The sequence below is a fragment of the Carassius auratus genome, linkage group LG44F (genome assembly GCF_003368295.1).
Source record: "Carassius auratus strain Wakin linkage group LG44F, ASM336829v1, whole genome shotgun sequence".
NCBI classification, from domain to species: Eukaryota; Metazoa; Chordata; class Actinopteri; order Cypriniformes; family Cyprinidae; genus Carassius; species Carassius auratus.
In genome coordinates, this window is record NC_039298.1 from 5,793,081 (window position 1) to 5,804,318 (window position 11,238).

Below are 11,238 nucleotides of genomic sequence, written 5' to 3' on the forward strand. Positions count from 1 at the left end.
TTAAGAAATAATAAGAAAATTTGCAATTTGTGAACTAATCAGTCATTTGAGTTGTATCTTTTACGTGAATCAATTGAGTTTACAAAATTGGTTTATAGAAACACATTTGGATACTTATATGGTTCTTTAATGTCCTTTATGAAGCTTGAAAGCTTTAATGCAGACAGTGGATATATATGTATTTAGGCATGTATATAATACTGTATATATATGTATATATATATATATATATATATATATATATATATATGTATATATATATATATATATATATATGTATATATGTATATATATATGTATATATATATATATATATATATATATATATATATATATATATATATATATATATATACACACACACACACAGTCTGTGCTAAAAGCTTATAGCCCACCCAAACATCTAGGTCATTATATATATATAGTATGAATGTGTGCAATGTGTATATATATGACTTAGATGTTTGGGTGGGCTATAAGCTTTTAGCACAGACTGTGTGACATTGTAAACCCTCTAAAGCATCGACAGAGAGTCAGTCTGCCAGGCTAAAAGGGTGAGCCGGAAGCCATTCCTCAAGCTCACCTTTCTATCGACTCTCCATAATTGATTATCTGACGCCCATTAGTGGCTATTGTTAAAAACAAATCATTACCAAGATCAATAGTCCTGCAGCCGCGGCCAGCCATTTGTCTGGGTTTAAATGGCAGATTGCATTTAGGGAATCTGCAAGGCAAATCCTAATGTGTTTGGCATGTGGGGCAGCACAAGCAACAGACAGTGGTCTGGAGTTGGGGGCTGTGGGTGTGCAAGAGCCTTATGCATTTTAATGTGCTTCCTGTGCAAATGTGTTCCCGCCTCGAGTCAAGTCAAGGCGGGCACGGTGTGGCGAGCGGCTAATCCTCCGTGCTCCTCTCATTAAGGGCCATCCTGTCAGCTCCGCTCTACTTTTCTCTCTCTCTCTCTCTTTTTCTCTTCTGGCCAGTTTGGTGCTCTGCCTCTGCTTTTACACACACACACACAAATACACACACACAACACTCCACACAGCCGTTGCTTTCAGGCAAGGAGCGACGCCGCTGCCACTCTGACAGGTCGTCACACATGAGCGAACACAAGTGGCGTCTACTTGCCCTACCGCCAGCTAGGTTGAGAGAGAGCTAGTGAGATCGACAGATAGAGAAAAGGAGAGATGGGGCAGGGTGGAGGAATGGAGGCAGTTCTCAAAAGATGTAGAGGTAATTAAGCCAGTAAACTGAGAAGCAGTTTGTGTGCTGGAAATAAATGTACAATTTTTAAAGCTGCCTTGTGCAATTTTTTTAATGTTAAAATACTTCCCTCTGTCTTTACTTAAAGGAATAGTTCACCCAAAGATGAAAATAAAGTCATTTACTTAATGCGTTTCAAATTATATATGATTGTTTTTAATCTGTGAAACACAAAAGAAGATATTCTGAGAAATGTTTCAGTTGTTAATAGGGTACAAACACAGATATTTTTTTTAAAATATCAATATCAATCTATCATTGAGAGAATTTACATTTTTGGGTGTATCTCTTTATTGATTAAAGAAATGTTAAAGCAGTTTAGAAAAGCAGTTTGAAAAGATTTTTGTAACTTCATCTGGTGCCACTAGTCACACACAGCTTTTAATTGACATTTTGAGTATTATATGACATTAAAGCATAATCCATTTAAGCATAATACACATTAAAGCATAATCACAGTCCCTGCTATCCACCGTATCTTTCTGTTTGCTTCTTGCTCTCTACCCCATTTTTCTTTTTTTCTGTGGGCTAGAGAGCCAGAGTGAAACGGTTAATGCTTGCCTCATTCCAAAATTGCTTCCTATAAAAGGAGAAGCACGTCTGCCGGGCACGTCTCCCCATGATTACAGCTAATTACTATCGAGCGGACGCCTCGCAGCCCCAGTCATGCAGCTTTAATTGACCGTTATTCATCTGTGGGCCGCGCAGGGCGGCGCAGAGTTTGGCAGGCCTAGCCAGCGCCGCCCGGGCTAATTGTGAGGCCTGAGGGATTAGGCCAGGTGATTACACACTTCACAGTGTAATTACATAAGCATGGCTGGGCTGCCGGCCCGACTCCCGGCCCCAAGGTCACGCGCTGCCTTCTTCCAGATTAATTGGAGCTGCCACAGAAGTGCGAGGCACCGGCGGAAAGCGGTTATACGATTAGCATTAACATTTCAACAGCCACCCAATCGATCGATGATTTCCCCCCTTTGTGTCTCTCCTCCACACCTTCCTCCACTCCTCCGTACACACACACACAGACTTTTTCCATGTATCCCTCTGTTTTTTAGATTTCTTCTTTGTTTTTGCTCTAGGAAGACACACAAGGCTTATATAGTTATGAAATGACGTAAAACCTAAGTAGAGCACAGCAAAATGTGTCTTCTCTCCTCATTTTTTTTTTGTTGTCTATTCTGTTTGGATGTTTATGTGTTTGTGTTGTACTGCATTGCTCTGTCTTTCTCCCCCTGGAGCAAGCGTTGCTCAGTCACAAGTACAAAGCAACCGCGCTGTTCTTTCACTTGCTTTAGGCGCATTGGGTTTCATTTATATTTATGCATGTGTGAGTGTGTGTTTCGAGGGGCTTGGTGAGAAGTTGCTGTAAATGGAGGGGATTGCATTGGCAGAGGAGCAGTCAAGAGCTTTAAAAAGACACTGCAGGATCTGCCTGGATTTCAACACCTCACCACTAGCAGTCATAGTACACTTCTTCATATTTTTCCCCTCCTTTCTTTTCTCTCCTTACCCCTCTTCTCATTTTCCTTCTTCCCCGCCAGGGCTCAATAAACGCAGTCGCTGTATTGTGTATGAACAGCCTGTGTTCTCCACCTCTACAAAACTAGAAAAACATAATTGAGGCTATGCGACACGCCATCTTTGTATTGGCTGAATATAGCAGAGAGACAAGAAGAGGAGGGGGATGTATGCGTGTGTTGGGCTGGAAGAGGAAGAACTGTGTTAATTAGTGGGTGCTGCAGCCTGTAGCTCGGGCGAGGCTGGGGGGCCGCCCCAGCTGTCGGAGTATGACATGCTCTTATTGTGCATTCAGGCCTCATTACCAGAGTGGCAGGGCCACAGAGCGCAGCAGAGCAAGAGGGAAGAAGCAAGAGCGAGGAGATGATGGAGGTTGTGGTGGGGGGCAAGGATACAAACCGTGACGCTATTCCCAGCATGACAGGACTGATGAGAGGTTACGGTGGCTCGCATGCACTAGATGGAGCGATAAAAAATAACTGATAAAAGAAAACACAGTATTACCATTACTGTATTGTTAGTATACCTCCACGTTGCAGTAACCGATTGTTGGCAACCCTTTCATTATCACAATGTTGCATAACTGTGTACCACACTCCTTAAAAAAATTGAATCATAACCATAACACCACGTAGCCATATTGGAAATCTGTATTGTTAGCATAACACAACACGGCTAAAGCAGACTGTTGAAAATCTGTCTGGTACAGATGTACAGTGTTATGGTACAGAACCTGCATACCACCACACAGTTGACCCAAAGTGTTAAAAAACCCTGTATCATTACCATAACACCACACATCAAGAAAGTGCATGTAAGTAAGAATTTGCTACAGTCAACATGACATGACCGTGCTTCCTTACATGTACTTACACATTTTGTGTCTTATTATGTGATTCATGTGTGTACTTTATTCCAAAGAAAAAAAAAAAGATATTTGCAATCTAAATCTACATTTCATAAATTCTTGTTTCACTTTGTAATAAAAAATCAAATGGGTTGTAAACACTGTTTCATGATGTCTTTAAGCAGGCTGCTAAAGGCATCACGTGCCAGTGAGAAAAATAAAAGTTGCGAACACTGTACCAATACTGTTGCAGTGCTAATCATGTGCGATGGAGACTTAAAAACAGAAAGTTGAAAAACAATATCAGTTGGTTAATGTAGCAGCTGGTTAATGATGGTGTGTTTTTTGTTTGTGTACACAGAGACATATCGCACCCTCCTCCATTGTTGTCCCCGCAGAATGCTCCTCACATTGCTCTGGGGCCTCACCTGCGTCCCCCGTTCCTGGGCATGCCTTCTGCCCTCTGCCAAGCCCCAGGTGAGCTAGCTCTGCCAGATGTAACACACCCTCACATTAACTCATTAAACCTGGGAGTTTCTTTCATGTGTTATGGGTTGTTTTCCACCCATATACACATTCAAGAAAGGTCTCTGATAAATCAGTTTATTTATAGATTTTATATATATATATATATATATATATATATATATATAAAACATTTACAGTAGCCCCAAATATAATTTACACATACTTAAAAATATATATACCTATTTAACAAAATATAAAAATACTGTGTCATACAGGTAGCATTTAAATGTATTTATATACATATTTATTAAAAAGGTTTAGCAACATTTATTTGGAGCAAATGTATTGATCACTATATTGGTCACTAATGTGTATATTCTGTGAACACTAGATGTACAGTATATTGTACACAGATAGATGTATTTCTTATTTTGCCATTGTCCTGTAGGTTACGGTTTCCTGCAGCCTGCTCAGGCAGAGATGTTCGCCCGTCAACAGGAGATTCTTCGTAAACAGAACCTTGCTCGGTAATGTTGTAGAGCTGCACAGAGAAATGTGTCTTAAACTCTTAGTAAAATTGACATTTGTGCAACTGCTTTTAGCTATAGCAAAAGATAAGAGTTAATTGATGGTGCATTTCATATGATTATATATTAGTTGCAAGCTTTCATCAGGAAATGTTTATTTTCGAGTCTCTCTGATTGTGGATTGTTCCACCAGGTTGGAAATGTCTGCTGAACTGTTGAGACAGAAGGAGCTTGAGAACCTCCACAGGCAGCGACTGCTGGCGGACCCGCTGAGCCTGCATCCTGGGCTCCCTGCAGAACACCCTGCCTTGCGCAGCCTGCAAGAAATCCCGGAGGGCCACCCACTCCGAGAAGAGCTCAATCGCCGCAACGCCATGCTGGTTTTGCGGCACAACAACACCCCATTACTCTCCCTCAACCATCAGGGGGCAGCAGCAGGTACTTCCTCTAAAGACCTTAGCAACAGGAAGAGCTTGAGGAAAGGAGGACCACTCAGAGGGGACCAACAAGGGGGTTCATCTGAGACTAAAGAGATCCTCGCGGAGGGCTGTGCACGGGATGGAGAAACAGAGGGACAAGATGAAGACATGAAAGACTTTGAGAATGATGCAGAGGTTGGGGAAGACAGGCCTGAGAGGCTTTCCAAAGTTGACGGACATAGTCTCGGTTCAGAGGTGTGCCAAGGCAAGGATGTGACCAAGTCTAGTGAAGCAGTAAAAGAGCTGGGGGAGGGTTCAGGGAGGCTCAGTGCTCCTTGTAGCTCCACTGGCCAAGAGTCACCAACCCACCACCTCTTCACATCAGGACTGAGCAAGAGTGAGGCCAAATACCTGCCGCCAGGAATCCCACCCTTACCCACCTTGCCTGGACAACTGCCCTTCACCTTTCCATACAACAGCCCTTACTTTCACACTGGTGAGTTTACAGCTTTTTAAAAACCATATAACAATATCCAGCCACATCCAATGAGAGATACTGTATTTTAGAGACAATTTTCATATTCAAAACTCCTCCAATTCCAGTTCAGCAACTCACCCAATGCACTCCTTATTTAAAACAAACATACACAGCACTAGTGTTAGTGACACCATAGGCCTGCTCCTCAACTTTAACAATCTGTAAAATCTGGAGTTCAAATAGTATTCCATGTCCTCAGAGAGACAGAAAGAGTGAGCGAGAGAGAGTTAGAGAAACTGGGAAATTGAGCCCAGAGTGCAAGCAAGCCCAGAGCAAGTTTTAATGGAAAATGAGGCTCCTAATGAGGAAGTGACCAGCTCAGAGAAAGGCTGAACTAACCCTCCTCAGGCGTTCGAGCAAATACTGAACATGCAACATAGAAAAGATTTTGGCTCACACACAAAAATGCACCAGTATACCAACATACATTACGTACCATTGATAGGATGAGACAGAATGCAATCAAGACAGGTATGGATAAAAACACAACTTACAAAATTGTTCACCCAAAAACAAAAAATTCTGTCATTTGTTTACTGAAAAAAATAATTATTTACCATAACATGCAGGTTTTTTTTCCCTTTAAATGTATGTGTATGGGATTCATAGCTGTCAGGCTTTATAAAGAGCAACAATAACTACAACAAAAATACTAGTACCATAAAAGAAGTCAGGAACATAAAGTTGGGGTTGTTACTCACAAACAGTTACTTTCACAAACAGGCACTTTCACTGGTAAAAAAGAATAGCCTGAACAATATCTTTTAGATATCAACATCAAAGAAGCATGCAAGGTTTAGCCAGTAAAGGCAAGTGGCTGAAGTGTTTGTCCCCACCTAACTTGAATGAGTGCAGAGAAACCTCGACCATCTGAAACACATTACCTGCTCCAGCTGAGAGACCTCCTTCAGGAAGGGGCCCTGCCGCTGACCTTTACTAAACTCTGTAATAGGCAGGGTCAATAACAGAGCGGTGTGTAGGCGCAAGCGTGCGTGTAAGAGGACAGGGTCCTTCTGTCTCTAATGATTTCTGCTTCCCCTCACAGGCGCCATGGGGGGTCTATTCGTGGACGGAGAAGAGGCGGGAGCAGCCGAGGACATCAGCAAGTGGAGTGTGGAGGAGGTGTGCAGCTTCATCAGCAGCCTAGCAGGCTGTAGGGAGTATACACAGGTGAGGACAAGAGCAGGAGCAGAGCGTTGGATGCCTCCTCTCCTTCCCCTGCCTTAAACAGGGGCTACTGGAGACATACTGCACAGCACAGAATGAAGATCACGTGCTGCAATTTGTAGACAAGAATAGCTTGATTTAGATGTTTCTAGAGTGTACTTAAAAAAGTTAGAAGGCCGCTCTGCGCTGCTCTTATCTTTCTCACTCACAGCTCTGTCTCACACATCTCACCACACTGGATGTCAGTCTGTCGCATGCACAGCGCATCACCAAAACCCCACCGTCGACTGCAGCGCACCTCATTTCACTGCAAATGTCGAGTGTGCATGAGCCTTCCTGTGGAGACACATGAACTGAGTGCATGTGGAGTTTATTGGTGAATGTTCATCAACATCATCTGAAGCTAAGTCATCTATTTCAGGTATTCAGAGAGCAGGCCATTGATGGCGAGACTCTGCCATTGCTGACGGAAGACCACTTGCTCAACAACATGGGATTGAAACTGGGGCCTGCCCTCAAGATCCGCACTCAGGTAAAGAAAAGACCTGCTGTACCGGGGTATCAAATCCTGCTCCAGTAAGGCCACTGTAGAGTTTCATGCAGACCTTACTTGAATACACCTGTCTGTAATTGTCCAGTAATCCTGAGAAGTTGAGTAGCAGCTGTAAATAGGGCATAGCTAAACTCTACAGGACAGTAGCACTCCAGGAGAATGACTGTACTGAGGACAAGAAGTTGCAATAATAGTTGGCATATATACCATAGACAAAGTGTGAGAAACTGTCCTCACTGTTCTACAGAATTTAGCTCTAACCCTAATGAAACACACAGTTGTTACAGGTGAGTTTGATCAGGGCTGGAGCAGGGGACTTGAGTTGTCCAACCTTGCAATAGGGCAAAGGTGTACAACCCTGCTTCTTAAGGACCACCATCCTGAGTTTAGCTTAAGCCTTAATTAAATACACATGAGGACGCTAATCAATGTCTGCAGGATCACTTAAACCATCTGGGCAGGTGCGGTGGATACGGTTGGATCTAAACTTTGCACTAAAGTGGTGCAAATAGGAACAGGAGTCTACACACTCTTTAAGTAGATCATCCAAATTTGGTTCCCCCAGTAATTGCACACAGTGCCTGGGGGGCCACAGAAGATAGTCTTTAATAAATGAGCAGTTTAGAACTTCTGGTCAGAAGGTATTTTTCATTTTTACACCTGCAGGTCCACTTTCACCCCATTTGTCTTAGTTTCTTAATGGGTAATCACATTTCTACATTCAGTAATCTAAACAGACATGAAAGCAATAATCTTGTATCACTGCTACTGTACATCCTTGTGCACTTCCTGTTGGGTGTACAGTGTGAGAAATAACACTGTCATGTGGCTGCTTTCCTCAGGTGGCACGACGTATTGGCAGAATATTCTACATGACCAGCTTCCCGCTGGCCCTCCCGCTGCCGCCATCTGCTCTGCGCCCCACAGACAGAGACCCCCTGCCCGCCGAGACCCGCCCTCCTTCTACTGGCAGCACTTCCTCACCATTCAGCGTGCCCCCTCCTGCCTGCCGCGCCTCCCCCAAACAGGAGAACGGAAATCCCTCCTCAGCGGGAGCTTACGACTCCACTAAACCTCCCTCGTAGAATTGGCCATTAAAACTCTTGACTGCTTCTCCATATGGCAGAGGCAGTGCTTCAAGGAGGAGGTAAAAACGGAGAGAGGGCATAAAGGGGGCCCTCTTTGAACTATTCTTTCCTTCCTCTTACCCCCTTTACCCTCCCTCCCAAAATTAAAAGCAAACTTGAGGACCTTTAAAAAGAGGCACTTAATCTTTTTAGGAGAAGTGTGAAAAAATGAGCAGAAAGAAGACAGACACTGATGGAACACAGGCTCAAACTGCTCCACCCTTTGCAGTGGCTGTGTGGAAGCCAAAACCCAAAGATGTGCAAATCGGACCTTGGGGACGAGACAGGAAGCGTTAGGAGTGTGCGACAGATGAACGTGAGCAGACAGCTGCTCTTAAACGGCATGTCAGAAAGAAGGGAGATGCATCCACTGAATGTATGAGGTACGCATACAACATTCTTTTGTGTCACTGCGATAAACTCTTGTGGTACCTAACAATCCCGGGGAGCGGTGAACTTCGAAAGAGACACTTTTTCTGCCAACTCCTTCAACTTCCAGCCGTTTTAAATTCTCTGGAGTTGGTTTCGCTTCAAAGGCTAAATCCTCCAAAGAGGAGTAAATATAAGAACAGGATGGAACTCATCTCCAGTCTTGACCAGTGCAACTATGCATTCCACAGTCCAAAACCAAAGATGGATGGATGTGGAATTTTCAAACGAGATCTAGCGTTGATCTCACCAGTGACAAAACAAGGTACACATACAGGGTGCCGTACTAAAGGAAGTGGAATGAAAAAGGACCTCAAAAAGAGATGTGTAAAGCACTTAGACTTCCTGTGACCAAAAGCCATCAGCCAAAGCAATGGCCCAAACTATCACCCAACAAACATCTGGGCCCGTTTTAGTTTCATGATCCTGCGAAAAAAGAGAATTAGGGAAGGATTTACATCCCTGCTGATGCCAGTATATAGATGCCATTGTGAGGTCACACTTACTGCTGTGGGAAAGACATGTTATCCTGAATTGTACAGAAACATGCTCAAGATGAGAATATACTGAAGATGAGATAAGTGGTACGTTTTGTTAAATGTAGTTGCACGAGTTAAAAATCTTTATTACTGAACAAAATGTGACCGGCTGACTAAGTGGTACTTTTGTTCATCTTTTTTTGTTTGCTGTGTATTCCAGTTGTAATAGTCATGAGCCCCAATCTTAAATGCCACTTCAGCATATAAATGAGAGAAAAAAAAATATTTATAGGGATTTGTTTGCTGTATTTAGAGCAATGAAATATGAAATTGTCCTTAAATTGATCCCAAAGAACAACACTTTTCTCTTTGTTGCAGGGAAATGAAGGCACAAAGCTCTTTATGCAAATCTTTGAAATTGTTTTCTTTTTAAATATGTAAACGGTTCAAATCGTCTAGATTCCCCATCAATGTTTTGTCTTCATCCTATTTTTCTATTCTCTGCTGGGTGAAATAAATCCTATTGAAAACTTGCAGATGCACTTTCCTCTCTTTTTTTCTCTCTGAGTAATACGTTTATTTCCAAACTCCTCCACAGTAGGGCAGGGAGTGGCGGCCCCAGCTGGATGGTAAATCCCCTGGTCAAGGGAGGGAGCGTGTGGAAGGGGGAGCAGGGTTCAGGTCAACAACAGCTGTCAGCGCGTCAGGTTCAGTCGCAGGCCAGGGCCCCTGTGGCCCCAGCCTAACCCAAAGAACAACTGACTCTCAGGGACGTCCGCCCCTCGCCCGTTAAAAAATATTTTTACTGCACCCGTGACTGTCAGTGTCAGGTGCTCCAAGTGATAGACGCGTAAACCTGTTACCCAGACTTGCGCAAACACAGGCATGACGCACGCGGAAACTCTAGTGCAAACTGAATTTACTCTAAAGCAGCCCAGCTGACGTTCAGTCATGGGGGCCTGAATTTAACGATTCTTGACGTTTGAACCTCAAGCTGGGAGTAATAGAAAGAACAGGACACAAAATAATGAGTGCTCATAAAGATGCTTCAGCCATCAACAACAGCGGTCACATGCAGTTGTGAGCATAAGAGAGGATGATTTAAAAAAAGTTAAAGGAATAAAATGGTTACCATTTACTGACCCTTTGAGGTTTTCCAAACCTTTGGCTTTCTTTCAAGACACACAAAGACAATGCATGGAAAACCATGTCCAGCACAAATACAGTGAATGAGGATTTTTAAAAAAGGATGAAGCAACACTATAAAAGTTGTTCGTATGTGTGCTATATTCAAAGACTTCTGACGTCTTATCTGACGACAGGTTTGAGACAGACCTAAATTAGTCATCGTCTGTGAATAGTCTTCACCTCCAGAGAACTGCATCAGTCAGCTGAAATTGAGAACGAGATCAGTCTAACTTCTAAACAAATCATTCAGACATGTGAACTGGATGAAACAACTCAATTGAAATGAGTCACAAAAAAAATAACTTTTGGAATAAGGACAATTTTCATTTTTTTTTTACTATTCTAGTAGAGTAGTTTTTAACCAAATTCCTACAGCATCACTAGAGCCGTGTGGAGCTCTGGCAGCTTAAACTCTGCTGTAAAACATTTAGAAAAAGCCAGGCGGTTTCAGAGAGTGATGTGAAAGCATTGAAGGGGAGAGATGTTTTGGCGAGAGAACAGGCTGCTCTCTGTTTTCCTCTCTTCCCACCTGGGCAGCACAGCCTGGCAGTGGATGATCCGAGCGTTTGCCAGCCTGGCGCTCAGGGCCGACCCCGTGCTTCCACCTCCTGCCTCTGGCCACACATTCACCACAAGCAGTGCCCTCGGCACAACAATGCAACATCTCTGAATACTGAGGTGAAAAAGTCTTTAGTTTTAAAACAAAGTTTTT

At 43.1% G+C, this 11,238-nt stretch overlaps 1 protein-coding gene across 2 annotated transcripts in view; it reads left to right on the forward strand.

Moving 5' to 3' along the window:
- The window catches only part of samd11 (sterile alpha motif domain containing 11), a 60,579-nt gene extending 50,705 nt beyond the window's left edge, over nucleotides 1-9,874 (forward strand). Inside the window, exons 8-13 of one of the 2 annotated variants that reach the window (XM_026241183.1) lie at nucleotides 3,993-4,108; nucleotides 4,548-4,626; nucleotides 4,820-5,541; nucleotides 6,629-6,705; nucleotides 7,172-7,282; nucleotides 8,146-9,874. In XM_026241183.1, the coding sequence (XP_026096968.1) occupies nucleotides 3,993-4,108; nucleotides 4,548-4,626; nucleotides 4,820-5,541; nucleotides 6,629-6,705; nucleotides 7,172-7,282; nucleotides 8,146-8,388 (1,348 nt within the window). In that variant the 3' untranslated portion in view covers nucleotides 8,389-9,874. Of the gene's footprint in view, nucleotides 1-3,992; nucleotides 4,109-4,547; nucleotides 4,627-4,819; nucleotides 5,542-6,628; nucleotides 6,754-7,171; nucleotides 7,283-8,145 lie in introns of both variants that reach the window. The other variant, XM_026241181.1, reaches the window with a different exon arrangement.
- Nucleotides 9,875-11,238: the final 1,364 nt, after the last annotated feature.